This window comes from Penicillium crustosum, assembly GCF_028827405.1.
Source record: "Penicillium crustosum strain IBT 35664 chromosome Unknown utg000003l_segment0_segment0, whole genome shotgun sequence".
NCBI lineage: Eukaryota > Fungi > Ascomycota > Eurotiomycetes > Eurotiales > Aspergillaceae > Penicillium > Penicillium crustosum.
Genome location: NW_026623124.1, coordinates 2,642,508 through 2,659,339, shown reverse-complemented (window position 1 = coordinate 2,659,339; position 16,832 = coordinate 2,642,508). Strand labels below are relative to the sequence as shown.

Genomic DNA, 16,832 nt, shown 5'->3' with positions numbered 1-16,832 from the left:
CGACGTGACTTGCCCTAATCGGGACAGACGATTTGGATCTACTAGGTAGGTAGCTATATGTAAGTAGGCCTTAACAAGCCCTAGCCGTGCCAGGCGCCCAACATACCTACTAGGCATTGGTGCGCCCCTGCAGATGCAATATCTATAAATTAAGTATCTTTTGTATGGCTTTACCATACAAAAGGTACTTAGGCACCCGTTAGGTATAACACAGTTTTTCTTAGCCCTCGAACTAACTAAAGTAATAGAAAGTGTACTGATATATAACTAGTACTAGTATATATTAATTAACTTAATGGTATTATTAATTCTTGGTATCTAATATGGAAAAAATAATAGTTATTTAGAAATGACACTATATTTGGGAGTACATAATGGTTAGATGCCTAGATAATTTCTTTATTTTACTACCCTTAATATTCCTTACCAAAAGTTGGTTAAATAATATTTTACTTACTTCACACTATATATATCTTGTAACCTAATACTAGGTAGTAGATAGCGTCTTTAAAGGGTTTAGGGAATTTATATTTGTGACTTATTCAGATATATATTTCTAGCTTATCGTAACGTAATTTCTGGTGATTTTTGAAAAGATGATAATATAGCATTTTAATTTGTTTGAAAGTGATATATACTGCCAATAACTCTTATCAATAACCATCGACAAGTAATCAGATAAAACTGGCAAGTGGTTAAGATATAAAGTATAGGGAATATGGCATTTACTATGCGTTTTGGAGATGGCAGCTCGCTTGTGGTGACGGCGCGCCTGTGAAATACGTCATCCTAGCCTTCCTAGCTCGTTAGACCTTAATTTCCCTTAAGTAGTTTACCTAATTAGTTATAAGAAGTTCGAACCCTAGATCGTTATAGGTCGGCTTTCGAGCCCGGACCTTAGGCTCAAAGTTAGGCTTCGCGAAAGTCTATGTACGGTTTTTGGCGCATTCCACCTACGAGGATAAATTTTGATCTATATACATAAAATGGGGGGTTAATTTGTGGCTTCAACAATCTGGTCTTTGCATTGGGGGATCGTTTGAAACTATAAAGGGTAGCTACTATATACTAGTCGTGGGGGTGTGGGAAGATCACATGCGATCTCCCTGTTGGCTTCTAGTGTTACACTAGTAAATAGTTCCTTCCTTTGTCTATGAAACTTGATCTTTCTAGATTAATACTATTCGTGTGTAGTAGTAGTGAGATGGAAGACCCTATATCCTTCTGATCTTCTGCCTTTGAAAACAGGCCAGCAGCTCCATAGCGGATGGCCGATTCTTGAACCACAAGGGCATATTTTTGGTCGGTTTTGCTTCTTTATGACTTTTCCAGGTTGAAAACACTGCTTTCGAGATGCCCTTGAATACATGTTGCTTGCCACATCTTAGTTGCTTCTGCGCTGAACGATGACATCTGCGATCGTTGTTTCTAGACGTATCTCCATCCTTAGCACCCAAAGGTTATAAAGTCCAGGTAGCATATCCAATATAGCATCTAGGAATTCGTCAATAGCAACTGCTTCAGTTACTTCACAGATTCCCGCTTTTGCACACTCGTTTCATGTGAGCTCCCAGTTCAACAGCCATTTGTTGATATCGGTGTTTTTATCTAACCCTCGGTCTAAATTTCTCCACTTCTAGCGCATTGGCGCTTTGTATATAGGGGCACATTATGGTACAAACCTCTTTTTCAAATTTTGAAGCAGTGTTCAGGGTTCGTCGTTGGTGATCACCAGGGTTTGATATGTTATACAGATGATGGCATGATGTTTCTGATAGAAGTTGCTACAATATTCATCCCTTGGACAGCTCGTGTTCTATTGCTCCATTTTACATGTTAAGGATTTTATTCCAGTTGGCTTCGTCATCTTCCCTTGTTCAACAGTTGGAGTTTTTCTGTAGTCTCTAGAAGGATGAATTGTGCTACAAGTGTTGAGGCGTAGTACTCGCAAAACTCCAGTTAATTTGCAATTCCTTTTATGTAGGAGAGCCAGGCATTCCAATTCGATATATCCCTTAGTATAATGCGAGAGGATGAGGTCGCGGAGAGGTTGAATTCTGACATGGTCGTTGTAGTAGACAGAGTTCCGATTCTTGGTTTCAGCTTTCGAGGACAGGGTGCTTTTAAACAAGGGCAAGGCTTATTTGAACAATTCATGACACATAACTGACAGAAATCTTGTACGACAATATATGGTATTTTGAGTGGTATGCAACTCAATACGAATCGGGAGGTCAGCTTGACGATCTCTAGGGCTTCAGGGCTGGGTGAACATAAGCTGACTAAATAAGATATGCACTTGTAAAGGATCACCATCACAGCGGTCCGATGATATTCCGGGTTAAATACCGATTTCAACGATGTATTAAACCTCCTGTGTTCGATAATAAAGTAAGAAGATAGGTAGGTAGGTAGGTAGGTACCACCTAACTCGAGAGTCACATTTGTACATACCACTGAATTTCACCATATATTGTCGTACTACGGAGGACACATTTCTGTTATAAATGCCACAACATGATTAGCCGGGTGGGGCTTCCGATTGGCAGGGCTGTAAATTCCGGATCCCTTTGATTACGACCAGATTCAGCTCCACAGAACTTTGTATCTGACCCCTGGCCTATACACGTGTACCTCGAATCTCAAAGGGATCGGACATACCCCCGATTCTAAACACCCAGCTCACATATTTTCTACCCAACATCCTTTCTGGGGGATTGGATCTAAATCGTAGCTAATATGCAGCAAGAAAGTAGGATATCAAAGGTGGATGAATTGTTAACCTAGACTACTTTAAGTATTTCCTTTGCCATATACTTCGAACCAATCCTGGATAGATAGGGATACTTGATGAGAGCAAAATCGCGCACTTGTAAGATAATGCAATCGTTGTCAACACTCTTAAATAATACGTCGTTTTGTGCCCGATGTATTTTACAGTCTTGTTGCATTACTAGTATACTCTAAGGCTAAGCTGAGTGTATGGTATGCGCTTGTTTTCGTATGTGCTTTAAGACTTCTACTTGAGGCATGCTCTGGGGTATGAAGATCACAACAAAGAGAAATAGGAAATAAAACAGAAAATCCCTAGAGAAATATTTGAGATGCAACATACAGACAGTTATTTAAGAAAGGCTATGGTAGCCTTACTATGGTGCGACGTGTCGTTCATATTCAACTTTCGCGCGCGTCGTAAACCTTGCGATATGTGCTTTTAATGCTTCCTCTATCTACTGTTCGGGCACCAAGTCCTCACTCATTCGTTTAATACTTCGAGACCATGTCTTCCACCATTGCGCAGGGTATAGCCGGTCGTGTGAATGCAGAATGGATGCCAAGTCAGCCTTCTGCAGCACCAGCAGGCCGCAATGATCTAAATAATAACAACAAAGGAACGACTGTTGGACAGCAGGCTTCTTGGCAGGCAACGCAAGATGCCAAAAACACCCCAAATCAGCAATCTCCTTCCTACAAGCAAGCTGCCTCCAACACTCAGGATGATGGGCAATATCACCCAAATCAACCCAAGTCCCAGACACCACAGCTCGGCAAAGCTCTAGACGCCACGAACCAACAACCAGCTCTGGGACAGCAAGCTTCTTCGCTGATACCACAAAATTCTGGAAGTCAGCAATTGTCCCCAAATAGCCAAGCCTCAAATAGCCAAGCCTCAAACAGCAAAGCACCTTCCAGCACCCAGGATGATGGCCAGTACCACCCAAACCAGCAATCATCTACAAACAATCAAGCATCTACAAACAATCAAGCATCTGCAAACAATCAAGCATCTACAAACAATCAAGCATCACCCATCACTCAGGATGATGGCCAGTACCACCCGAACTCGGCTGGGGGCAAGGGAAGTCCTTCTACTTCAAGTAGCGGTCAATACAGTCCTCAGCAACAACAGCAGCAGCAACAACAGCCAGCAGAAGACCATGCTCAGGTGGATCAAGCATTCACCCAAACACAACACGGACCAAGCATAAACGCATACGACACCCAGCAATTGGACTGGAGTCAAGTCGGCCCTGTAGGCGAAAGTTGGAATTCAGTGGTTGGTGCTACCCAGTCGCCTACCTCAACTCAGCTACACCCTACTGGCCATCCAACATCAACATCAACCAGTGCTCCTTCAATACCCGCGTCTTCAGAAACAGGTTCATCTGCCAGTTCACCCGCTGCACGTGCGGGTATTGTTTTGTCGGTCGGTGCTGCCGTAGCACTCATTGCACTTCTGATTTTGTTCCCACTTTGTAAGCGACGCAGGCGCCTGCAAAAAGTACTTGGCGATAAGGAAAAAGAAGTTGTCGTGGATGGCCCTCTAAAGGGAGCTACCCAGTCTCTCAACGGGTTCATATCAAGAGTTCAGAGCCAAAGTGCTCGACTGGCTTTGTTAACGCCCGCTCTCATTAGACCCAAGCGGCAACCTTCAAACCCTGCCGTGTGTTTTGATGACACGCATATTGGTAGTGAGACCAACAACGATACGATTGTTTCACACAAATCTCCTCGAATCGAGATTTACCCTGCGTCCCACTACTCACCACCTAACTCAGTTTCTTCTTGGGAGACAGAACTGTCTAAGTCGCGTTCCAACAGCTCCTTGGCGCAGTCAGAAGACGCAAAACCAGAGCAAACCGGAAGCCCCAATGTTGGCCATGGAAGTGGTCTAGGGACACTAGAAAACCTGAGCGTGGGAAACCTCGTCGCTGCCAACCCATCAATGAGAAATATTTATACCGTGGAAATGGATTATAGCTCTAAAAGAGCTGGCCAGCTTGACCTTCAAGCCGGCCAACGTTTGTGCATAATGCAGACCTTTGACAATGGCTGGGTATGTTTCTGTTTCTGGATGTGAAAAAAAAAAAAAAAAATACTAACAATCACTCGTATAGGCAATGGGAGTTCGCCTCGACTGTCCTGAAGGAGGATTAGTGCCCCGCTCTCATCTCTCTGCTGAACCTGACAGCGAACCTCTTCGACGTACTGGCGAGCACAGAAAGTCAAACCGATACTCTTTCAACCAACGACGTCTTAGTTCTTTGGGCTCGCGCTTTTATTCCTTGTTTTCTCCCTCAGCGCAAGAGCCACACCCTTCGTCCCCTGTTTAGCTCACCCCATGGCGTAACTTGGGTTGATACGGTGGAAGTTTACCGCACGTGCTTGTTTCCTTTCTTGTTGATAGATTTTATTTGTTCTACATAGCCCGGTTTTGTAATACACTGCTACGCAGGAGTGCTCTTTTGTGCCGAAAGCTGGAAAGTAACGATCGTTTCATGGAGCTCTCAAAGTAGGCTCCCATAATTATGCACGAACGTAGAGTATCCAATAGCTTGTGCTTTTGCAATGAATATTCGCTTTGTGATAAAAGGTAGGTAGTATAAATGGTGTGATAGTGGGTCTATTGAAGGATATAACTGCTTAGGTGATGACCTAGGGTACGTGGAGATGCGCTCAGTTTTAATGATAAAAAGCCACAAGATGATATGAGTACCAAACAAGTGCTAGACATTATGCCATACTTATGCAGCCTATCCTGGCTATTCAAAACGCATCATTGTCAAGATAGTGACCAATCATCTACACGGTAGATTTAGCGACCTTCATCGCAAGTTCTCCTAGGTAGTTGTATCATTGCTGTTAGTAATGCCGTGAACGTTCCAAGGTTATGCTTTATAATACTTTGCCCTAAGAACTCTGTTATTCCACGACTGGGTAGTAGCATCGGCTGTTTGGCAAGAGCTGTGTACCAGGATGTTAGGAAGGAAAATCTGCAAGCTCTTCAAACCGACGTCATAACATGCGCAGCTGATGGAAACGGCGACTTCATGATAATTCCATGGGAGGAGCGAAAGAGTCTGAATCGCAATGCTATAGAGGAACCGGATAACCGACCGAATGATACCTTCCTTGTCCTCCGAATTCTATTCAACACCCGTATGTGACCTTGGGGGTGAAATTTTGGGAGTACCCAATTAGACTTACTAACTCGAAGATCCACATGCACAAAAGTGAAGAGGCTAAAAGAGATATAACTTAATCTTGAATACATTGACAAGGCATCATAGGCTTCCGGGCGCAAGATTTAGAGCAAGATTTACAGTAAGCGATTGTTTGGCAATGACCGGATATACCTAACTAGGAATTACCTGGTGCTATTTAAGTTTTATTAAAGTATTACCGTTATCCTTTTTAGATGTAGTGCCCACCTGGGCACCTGAGCAGATGCAGCCGATGCAACCGATGCAACTCTAAGCGGCTAAAACGCCACCCGCCATGGAAACCTTATTTCAATGCAATTGTTATTGGTGGAACCCGGCCTTTACCATTTGAATGATGTTACCTTTAGCAATTTTCTCGTATTAGGATGGGGGAAACCTGGCTGCGCTTCGTGAAAGAGCCTAAAAAATATCATCCCTATCCAATCGGTAGTGAATCTCATCGCGTACACCGAGCCGGGGTCTGTTCCAATCCTGATTACCTCGTCAACCTTCCCCAACCAACGCAGCCAACCAAGATTCATATCATGTCCTCATGATCTTTTGCAACCTTCCAAATCTGGCACGGGGTAGATCTAGATCTACGTTTTCTCGTGAATCATCTCACTTAGCCATGTCACACTCACTTCGTCATGTCACTAACCACACAACATCAAACCATGGGTGAAGTGGTTCCCCCGCAGCTTCATAGTTTGCCCACAGCGTTGCAGTGTCAGTGAGCTGTGAGGGGCATGATATCCTTCATGGAAAAGTATTTAAGGGCCGAATACTCTCACACTTGAGCATAAAACTACAGACCAGTTCTGAAACCTCTACTGCACTCAATCCCTCAATCAATCCAAGTCAAAGAGATCAAAGACCCTTTTTCTCTCTCCAATATGAAGTTCGCCGAAGTCTCCGCTGTCCTCCTCGCCTGTCTCTCTACTGGGGCACTTGCAACAAAAGATGCGACTGTCCAACTCGCAAACGACCAATCTGGCGCTAACGCCAATGTTGCTATTCCTACCGATGGTAACCCGCGGTCCGTCGCTCATCTCTGGGGAAAGACTGCAGTTTCAAAGGATGGTGTCGTGTATGCATCGAGTGCACAACTCGTCGCATTCCAGCAGGACACTTCTTGCGTGATCTTCCAACGTGATCACTATCACGCTGAACTCGATGCTCAAAAGACTTGGGTGTCACTACGTGGAGGCGAAGTGGTTGACTTGAACGGTGCATTCGTGGTCTGTGAAGACAAGTGAGCTTGTATAAGCAGGACCGAAGGAATGACAGCTGCTATCCGTTATACTTCACTGCTAGTCTGCAGATCGTGAGGACCTTATATTGTAATAATCATCGTGTTGAAAGTTTCCACATGTGTTTTCGACTCAAAAAACCCAATAAAAAAATGAAATGGATTTTGAATGAAACAACTACATGCCATAATGAGTATTCGCTCGTAGTCAACCCAGCTACTAATCGAACTGTTCACATCGACGCTAACGGACTACGGTAGGAGGACAGATCCAAATGCTCAATTGATGCCCCCGATGAATCTGAATACGTAAATTTCGATGGCTAATAACTGGTACTAAGCACATATTGGGTGTGGTACTATTAAGGGTCGCATGATTTCATTGAGTAGCCTAATCTAGAAGCAGAACCTCTTACACTGGTAGAAAAGTCAGTAAAACCGTATAGTCGTACCGCTAAGACCCCAATTACTTGGGATTCTAGCCCGATTATCCCCTCTGTATTGCATACGATAACTAATAAACCGTTAATTTATTAACAAGGAGGGTATATTGATATAGACGAAGCTTTGGCATGTCGACATTAATAGGTACTAGATAAAATAGGAAAGCAGTGAAGATAATTGAACAGGGGGTATGAGGTGAGAAGTAGGATCAAAAAGCACCTACTTAGACACTTCTTTATTGACTGATATTATTTTGGCTCATCATTACCACTCATGAACTAAGTATTCTCATGTCTTATAGTGCCCCTCACAGACTGTACAGATATCACGACCACACATTCGTTACATAATTTGTTTTCATCTATCTTCCATGGCCAGCAGATTTATCGCATCCCTAAATTGGAAATGGAAAGCCAAGAAATGGCAGAGGCAATCAAGTACATTAGGTATTATGTTTACGTAGAGAATGGTGTAATAATGAGGGAAGAGTTATTAGCACAGTTATCCTAATGGCATTGTTGAAGTAAATGGATTGTATTTTATTTCCTTCTAAAGCTTCTCTGATCTAGAACAGCGAGATGGGTGAGGTACAAATATCCGACTCGCCGAAATTAAGCATTATGCCAAATTATTGAAGGCCAAAACGGGTGATGAAAAGAGTGAAAAGCAAAAGATTGGAGGAACTATAATAGAAAAACAAGGAACCCAGAAAATAAAACCCACACAAGCCGAAAAGGAATGGATAATTAACAAATAGAGAAAGTGGGTGACAGACAAGAGATGATTGAAGGGGTAAAATGAAAGAAAACTATGGAGGTGGCCTGTAATATGAGGCCTGTGTGATTTCTGGGGCTTGGATGAGATGAAAACGAGCGTGGAGGTGAATGAACGGACAATATGAGATGCAAAGGAAGTGCTTTTGCAGGGCTGGAACGCAGTATGCTAGGGTGTTTTGCTGGCGCAATGTCGAGAAGTGAAAGACAATAGTTGACTGACAGTATTTGAGGGAGATGCTTCATGGTGAGATTGAGAGAAAATATCAAGGAAATGGGTCGTGAAATGGCTTATTTGCGGCTAGGAACAGAGTCCAGAACGCGCGACATCTTCTTTGCACGAGATGGGTCTTCAACAACCATGCCACGGCGCATTAGTGTGTTCTGCACAGTCTCAACGACCCTGTTGAAAGATGAAGCAGCGCCACGCTCCTGTTTGAAGCGGACCAAGCTGAGGTTGGCCTGGTGGCCGTGCTCAAGAACAGTGTAAAATTCAGCAGTGAACTCAACCTCTCGAAGATGGAGGACTAACGGGTGATTAGTATAAGGGCAGATTCAGGTGAGATGAGTGGCTTACAATTTGCTTCGCTGACACGACCGTGAACAATACTGTTGGTCTTGTCCAGGTACACATCCTCCATACCGAAATCCCGCCACTCGCGAAGGAGCTTGTATAGTTCCTTGCGTCCCTTCACCTTTGATGTGTTCAACGCAATGACTTGGGTAGCAGGCTTGATCTGGAAAACCCGGGCAAACCAGTTGTGGTTGGCGATTGAGCGGCGCTTTTGGCTGAACGGGTTTGGCGGATGGTAAGCTTCAGTCGAACTGTCAGTGTCTGCGAGCCCCTTGCACATCAGAGAATGCCGATTATCCTTGGTTGGCGTGGTTTGGATAGCATTCTCCTGGTCTATGAAGTGGTTAGAATATTAGACATAATTTACTCAGGTCACACTTACTAGTAGGAGGTTCTTCCATGTTTTGGGTGGACTTTTTTGTCAAAAGCTTCTTGAAAAAGCCTCCGCCAAATCGATCCATAGATGTCTTTCGTCTTGGGACTCGGTCTCCATTCTCTGCTTGGGGAGGAGAAGCAGGCTCAAGGGTAATGGGATTGTGCACAGTCGTCCCTCCACTGGGGACAATGAGATGGGTGTCCTTTGGTGGAAGCGCAGGAGGACTATCAGAGCTCTGAGGACGATGCTTAAACCATGACCATTTCTTTCCTTCAGGAGCACGGGTTGTTATTTTCTTAGGGGACAGGGGAACTTCTTCAATGGGAGCCAGGCCACTAGGTTGACGACCGCGTCGAGAACCAATGGAAAAGTCCTGATCGCCGCCCATAGAGTCACTCATAGCAAATTCATGAACCTGTGGTGAAGTGAACTTGGTGGAGCTCTTCTTCCGAATGGTCAAGGGCTTAACCTCCTGCATGGAGGGAAGTGAGCTATGGGGGACCATCCGAATAGTGGCCTTAGCATCATCGCCCTGGGATGTAGCGAGCGACGTTCGTGGCCTTTGCTGACGTCGCGGGCTGGTTTCGCTGGGCGCGCGGACAGGGCTTGCGCAATTCTCGCTGATAATAGGGACGACGGGCTCATTCGGCGAAGTGACAAAAGGATCTTGCAAAGATGCTACATCCAGCTCTCGCCGTGTACCGTTCTTGACCTTGTCTTCTTCAATCAAGCGATCAAGATGGGTAATGACACCAGAAAGATAACCACCAACGTTATCCTTTCGACCCCGGCTGTGCTCAATAAGCTTTTGGCGTGTCTCTGTAAGCTCCTTGATATTGTAAGACCGAGATGAGTCCTTGGCGGTATTAGATACCGGGATTCTTGGAGTAGCATAAACTTGCTTAGGGCTTGCCATTGACACGGGTGTCGCCGGTGTTTCGTATCCAGAGCCAGCGCTCGTGGTGCGAATAGTTGTAACAGAGCTTCCGTTGAATGCCTCCTCGCAGATCTGGCCGAGCTCATGGGAGACTTTTCGAGTATCCTCCCTCCACGTGTAGTCTGTTTCGTGAACTTTTCTGACTTGTCTCAGGCTCTTGACTTTCGGTCCGTTCGTTCGCACCACCGTTGGCTGGGCTGGTAGGGGCGGGCTGCTTGGCATGTCCGGGAGATCGAGGCCATCTGCCATGATTTGCAAGCTGCAGGTGCTCGGTGAACGCTTAATCTCAGCTTGCTGAGTTGGCGCAGCAAGCTTTCTCTTCTTTTGTTTAGCAGATGCTGATCCATGAGATCTGTTGCGAGCGTGGTGGAAGGAAACGTTGCGTCGATAGCTCAAGGAGTGTGTCGACATCCCGGGAGCCCGGGAGCTGGAATGAGGCACCTTGGAGGAGACGAAAGACTTCATAGAGCTGGGCCCGTGCTTCCGCTTCTGGAGAACAGTGAATGGCGATTCATCTGGGCCATCCGACTCCTCTGGCTCTTGCTCCTCCACAATGGAAGGCGGGGGTTCACCCTTGGGGACGACAGAACAGCCTGAGACTGCTCCGACGACTCTCGATGGATAGTAATATTGGCATACTGTGCTTCTGACGTTATTCTAGCGTGGTTGGGTGACCGATATGGGTCATAGCTTGCTGTAGTACCGGAGGACATCGGTTCCTTGATGGAACTGACCCGACGAGGGAACTCTTTGACAGATGGGAACTGGGCACGACGTTTGGAGTTACCCTGGCCCGTCTGGCTTCGGCCTCGGCGAACTCTACTACCAGGGCGGGAGATGTGGTGATAGTCACTAGCTGAGTACTCTAGAGGCTGTCCCTGGTAGTTCTCAAGCTGCTCATCGCGAAATTTGGCCAATGCGTTGTAGAACATCCGCTCATGGGTCGGTCTGATGGTCGTTTGTTAGCTTGATGCGGGTCATTCTGATAATTAGCAGGCCGTACTTACTCGATACATAGAAGCCTTTGAATTAGATCCTCGGCCTTAACATCATGCCATAAAGTTTGCAAGTTGCGAAGGATATCGAGGTCAATGTCCTGCTGACAGGACAAGGTTGGGCCGCAATCCTTCACGGACAGGGCAGGAGGAGGACCGACGTAGTGGTCAACCATGGCATTGTGAAGCTTTTCATATTTGGTTAACAACGGATGTAACCAAATGTTTTGCATGGATATCCGGTCATCTGGGCGCTTTTGGAGGATACGCTGGATGAGATCGGCCGCTTCGTCGCTCAACTCGGGTGGAATTATGTAGTCCCCTTTCTTCACAAGCCGCAAGGTGCTTTGCAAATCACCTCCGTCAAAAGGCAAGTAACCAGTCAAAAGGGCGTACAGGATGATACCACAGCTCCACATGTCGGCTCTGTCGCCACGATACTTCCGGCCATAAATGATTTCCGGTGCTGCATAATGAGGGCTACCACATGAAGTGTTCAACCAGTGGCCTGCAGGTTGCAGTGCAGCCATACCAAAATCAGCAAGTTTCACATTATGATTCGCATCAAGCAAGATGTTTTCGGGCTTCAAATCGCGATGACAGATATTGAAACGATGGCAGTAGCCAAGGGCCGCAATAATTTGTCGGAATAGGCGCACAGCCTCTTCTTCTGGCAGTGGGCCATTATTAGATACATAGTCGAATAACTCTCCACCCTCAACGTGTTCAAGGACAAGGTACCTAGCGATCAGGTTAGTTTACTTTCAACTCCGAGGGTGGTGGGGACGAACAATTCTCCACGGTTCTCCCAGACATCATAGAGACTGATCACATTGGGATGTTCAATCAACTTCATGATAACCACCTCGCGTTCAATGCCACAGGGCATTTGTCGGGTGGCTGAATTGGTAGGGAAGTTTCCCATATTCCGGTCCATTGCTGCGATACTCTCACTCTGAACCATAGCAGCAGACTTTTTTGAAACGATCTTGATAGCGGCCGTATGTCCAGTGACAGCATGCTTGGCTAGTCTCACCCGTCCAGTGGCCCCCTTCCCCAGTGTTCGTCCCAGCTGCCATGGACCCACGTGTGTTTTTCTTTTCCCTTTGGTTGATAGGAGAGATGCCGCAGACATAATGGAGTTTCGGGCTGAGTCGGGCTGCAGGTCGGTAGCCACTGACAGGCGTTCATTTTCTTTGTTTCTTTGTGGGGTAGGGGTCATAGGGAAAGACATCCGATCAGGACTCTTCATCTGCTCTGATTCCTCGATCCTGAGGTGCGGTGTCTCGACATTTGGCGACTTAGACTGGTTGATCCGGCTCGATACATCTCTCAATGGCTGACGCCTCCGCTGAGAGTCATTGACGTCCGACATTATCTGGTCCATGGTAGAGGTGGTGCAAGGCATATTGGCGTATGTTTCAAGCCTCTTCAAAATCGGCGGATTAGTTCTCAATCTAGACCCCATTAGCTGACCCTTCGACGTCAAATGTATCAGTAGCCAACGCACCGAAAATTAGATCAAACGCAAAACGGCCAACTTCTTCTTCCAAGTCTCAACGAAAAAAACAAGTTGTGTGTAAAGATCGGCTCCAGACTTTTCTGGGAAAGAAAGAAGAAGAGAAATTAAAGAGTGACAAGGACTGGTTAACACCACATCATAGATAACGATGCAGTGGGCAAAAAGAAAAAGTGAGAAGACCTCAAGAGACAAACCCCAACTGACTAAAATCAAGATAAAAACACAGGATGGAGGGGGGAAAGATTAGAACTGCCAATTTTCATGAAGGACAAGAGGTTGGCATGCATACTTCGGCCGGACAGGAATGAGAGATACCTTCCTTCCCATCGGAATGTACTTAGCACCCTCTATCATTGTTTACTATCTACGGTGTACCTGTTTGACTTCATGTAGGCATGTTTGCCGATTTATTGTGTGGGACTTGACCTATCAGCGTGAGGAGGTAGAAGCCCTCAAAGTCCCATGCCACTATTCACACCTCCCACCTCACTTCAGGCACTCTCCCCCCATATGAATCGTTTGGGTGGTTTTTTTTATTCTGTCTTTTTAATTTTTAGTTCTGCCAAGTTCTTTATGAAATAAATATATGTATATAGTCAAAGGTTTAAATTCATACAATGCTTTCATTGCCATCAATTGCGATCGAGGGGGAATGGTGACATTCCCCCAAAGAAGGGGGATAATAACAAATCAACCATCAACTCCAGACCTAATCGCCACTTTAATTGTCCAGGGGCCTACATGGGTATCTATGTTGAACATTCCATACCCATAAGCTTCTCATCTTCTAATATCCGGTTTTTGGGGTCAAACTGAGAGCCCAATATCTCTCTTACTTGAAATTTATATAGAGCCCTACAGTAATGGTGCACCACATCCTCAGGACCAATTGAACTATTCAAATACATGAATATCCATCGTAATATCACCAATGCTCCTCGCTAATAAGTACATCGTTCACGTCAACCTCATCTGCAAACCATCGCCCCTCACCATCACCTTCCGGTCCGATCAGGACGTCATTTCCACTCATCATACGTTTACGCATCTTCCCAGCCTCGTCAAAAGTCCAGTCTTCCAATCCATAGCACCTCTTCCAGCGCATTCCATCTTCCACGTCCTGAAACTCATACCAAAACTGCACAGCAATGCGATCATCCTGGAAAGCAAAAAGTTCCTTCCGAAGTCGATAACCACGCTCACGTTTCCATTTCGCTTCCAGGAACGCCACGATAGACTCCGTCCCGGTGAAGAATGAGTCTCGAACACGCCAGATACATGTTGGCGTGTATGCCTGAGCGACTCGGGCAGGATCCCTAATCGTAGATGGTCAGAACAGGCGATGGATTCACTACGTCATCTAATTTTGCAACTCAAAATAACAACGGTTCATCTCAAGAACCTAAGATAGACCCTTCCCAGTTGAGGTATACTCGCATGTGTCCAGGGCAATCCGCACAGACAAACAATACAAGTTGGCAAGAATGCAAGGGATAAATTCCCTTTTTTTCGAACACATGGTCTGCCAAGGGTCATAGAGGATAGAAAATCCGACACGTACTTCGTATTCCACAGATCCTGCGCTATTTTGACTTTCTTCTGCGCAGTCTCCTCGGTGAATGGCGGTTTAAGATCTGCCATAGTGGGGATATATAGAATCGAGTTTGTTTTTAGTTCGAATTTGTGAGGTTGAGAAGCTTAAACCCCTGACACGACGGGTACCTACAGACAGCTCCAGTTAGTCATCTCGATGTAACGCTGTACAAAGTACGGTTTTGTCTACTCCATCCAGATCTGCTAAGGTTGTACGTCATGATAATTGTATAAGTAATTCTATAAGCCAAAATTAGCTATAGGCAAAAAGTATACAGTGACTTACTTGACAGGCAAATTCCTGGCCATGTAACCAGTAGGCAGATATTGTACTAAATCTTGCGCTCCGAAATATATATGCTTTTGACTCGTCGTATCGAATATAGGTCTGTTCAATGAATAAATCAATTCCTTTTCGCTAATTATGCTTCAAACGTAGGATACCTGTTTGGTTGTTTTGATAATTCGCGTTGGGGATGATTGTTATAGTAAATGTACGAACTATATATATTTACTTCCTACCTAGGTAACAACAAGCCCACACAAGCCCACTCACCACCATGTCTAATATTACTTCAAGCTAGTTCTAACCTTCGCAGCATGTAGTGACTGTGAAATACTGATAACATTGTATATATATAGTCAGTCCTGATGATAGCATGCCACATAATAGAATGAAAACCAAGTGGAAACCGATGATCTACGGATCGTTTATATTTGGAACAAAGATATCAACAATGAATTGTTCTCAATAATTAAGATTGTAGCTTTCTTGCACAGAACTCTTTGTCTCATAAAAAGCAAAGTTCAGAATAAAAGACAACGGATTTCAATGTTATTCATTTCATTGAGCTCCACGGCTCTTTGGAAGTTCTACAAATATATAGGTTTTCTTCCAATCCCATATTCTATCACAGCCTTCTCCACCAGGGCTAGTATCGCTAGTACTTACTCCGGAGCTCTACCATTTTCAACAAACCCATAATCCATAATCCATTATGTGCAAAATGCGTTATAAATGGTACCGTGGCCATTGTGGCATCAGTGGTTGTGGGCACACCGAAGCAGTGTGGATCGAGCGCTGTAAAGAAGCGAATGCCCGTGAGAGACGAGTACCTTGCCCTAATCCACGTCCCACCCTCCGTATCACCGAGGCCTTTGCGATGGGTCTTTGTCGTCCCTGTCTTGGCTGGGCCGTGTTGATTCCAGGAGCTCCTGAATTGGTCGACCCTGAGCGGGTCGATAGACCTCGTCGGCAGCACCAGAGTATTGACTCATTGACTTCATAATTTGACTTCTAGCGTCTATAAATAATTCATAAATAAGATGCAATCGCCCTACTCTTGAAGAATAGACTAGATTTGAGTTGAATTTTGAAAGTTTGTATGTTTAGAAATGGTCCGATTGTACATGGTAGGCCTCGATCGGTATCAAGGGGTCCAAGTCTGTTTCAGGGACCGGGAATTATTGAGTGATGGTGAATATATCGAGTTGGTATTTTGGTCCTTGACGAAACCCCTTCACAGCTTAGACAAGGGTTGGGGTAAATTCTCCGACACTTTCTGACTCGCTGCCTCTAGGAGATCTACGACCCGCGGTCCCACCAAAGATATCTTGGAGATTGGTACCAAATTTCCCGATAGCAGTATAACCGAGGAAGATGTTTGTGGCACGTATTCGGCGAAGGAATTTGGGTTGGTGTTGGTATAGCGAGAAAGGGGTATGGCCAAGGGGTCGGGGCCATGTAACTGGCCAGTTTCAGATGAATCGCTATCCCTAGCCCCCGCTTCGATAATGACGAGCGACGAGGGATAAAACCCGGCATTCTTTGTGCGGATACCAGCGTTCTTCCTCCCAGCCAATGTGCTCACATAGGCTATTTGGTCGACTTGTTGTCCCAGGAAAAATTGCACGCCTGCATCTTGTGCTGCACGATAGGCCTATATTTCAACCGTATAGTCGTTAGTAGTTATTCTATTTTCCCTTTTTCTTTTCTCTTTTTTTCTTTTAAGGAAAATAAATGACTTTTAGGGGTACACTACATTTGTCAAATCTCCGAAAGGGATATAGTCATCTTTTGCGAAGACCGAGACATTTGTGTAGCCTCGTAGAGCAAGATGCAGTGCTACCGAGAGGCCAAAGGCGCCAGCGCCGACAACAATAATCGAATCCGATGTGGAAATGCCCATGATGAAAGAAAATAAAAGTGCATTTGCTTATTTGTGGGTTATTGAGCTGATATAGTATTTCCCCCGCATCGACCCCCAAAACAGTTATATTATGCGGAGTTGGAGAAAAGTGGTCTCCAAGATAAGAGCTGAGGGGAAACGGTTGATCGGGAGGACTTCCGATGGTTTCTCCAATTTTATGTTTCTATACCTT

General features: G+C 45.2%; 6 protein-coding genes across 6 annotated transcripts; 3 read left to right on the top strand and 3 right to left on the bottom strand.

Moving 5' to 3' along the window:
- Positions 1-3,280: 3,280 nt before the first annotated feature.
- Positions 3,281-5,114, top strand: N7487_008072 (SH3 domain-containing protein; the record flags this gene model as incomplete). The annotated part of the gene is made up of 2 exons (XM_056875802.1): positions 3,281-4,837; positions 4,899-5,114. 2 exons carry the CDS (start codon positions 3,281-3,283, stop codon positions 5,112-5,114), a joined length of 1,773 nt encoding a protein of 590 aa, XP_056727990.1.
- Positions 5,115-6,880: 1,766 nt separating this feature from the next.
- Positions 6,881-7,243, top strand: N7487_008071 (uncharacterized protein; the record flags this gene model as incomplete). Its single annotated transcript, XM_056875801.1, has 1 exon — positions 6,881-7,243. One exon carries the CDS (start codon positions 6,881-6,883, stop codon positions 7,241-7,243), a length of 363 nt encoding a protein of 120 aa, XP_056727989.1.
- Positions 7,244-8,744: 1,501 nt separating this feature from the next.
- Positions 8,745-12,743, bottom strand: N7487_008070 (serine/threonine-protein kinase; the record flags this gene model as incomplete). The annotated part of the gene is made up of 6 exons (XM_056875800.1): positions 8,745-8,980; positions 9,031-9,360; positions 9,410-10,953; positions 10,980-11,288; positions 11,348-12,076; positions 12,127-12,743. The coding sequence occupies 6 exons, from the start codon at positions 12,741-12,743 to the stop codon at positions 8,745-8,747; spliced, it is 3,765 nt and encodes a 1,254-aa protein (XP_056727988.1).
- Positions 12,744-13,782: 1,039 nt separating this feature from the next.
- Positions 13,783-14,498, bottom strand: N7487_008069 (nuclear transport factor 2 family protein; the record flags this gene model as incomplete). The annotated part of the gene is made up of 2 exons (XM_056875799.1): positions 13,783-14,173; positions 14,419-14,498. The coding sequence occupies 2 exons, from the start codon at positions 14,496-14,498 to the stop codon at positions 13,783-13,785; spliced, it is 471 nt and encodes a 156-aa protein (XP_056727987.1).
- A 950-nt stretch (positions 14,499-15,448) lies between these two features.
- N7487_008068 (uncharacterized protein) lies at positions 15,449-15,739 on the top strand (the record flags this gene model as incomplete). The annotated part of the gene is made up of 1 exon (XM_056875798.1): positions 15,449-15,739. One exon carries the CDS (start codon positions 15,449-15,451, stop codon positions 15,737-15,739), a length of 291 nt encoding a protein of 96 aa, XP_056727986.1.
- Positions 15,740-15,970: 231 nt separating this feature from the next.
- Positions 15,971-16,639, bottom strand: N7487_008067 (FAD-dependent oxidoreductase; the record flags this gene model as incomplete). The annotated part of the gene is made up of 2 exons (XM_056875797.1): positions 15,971-16,390; positions 16,493-16,639. 2 exons carry the CDS (start codon positions 16,637-16,639, stop codon positions 15,971-15,973), a joined length of 567 nt encoding a protein of 188 aa, XP_056727985.1.
- Positions 16,640-16,832: the final 193 nt, after the last annotated feature.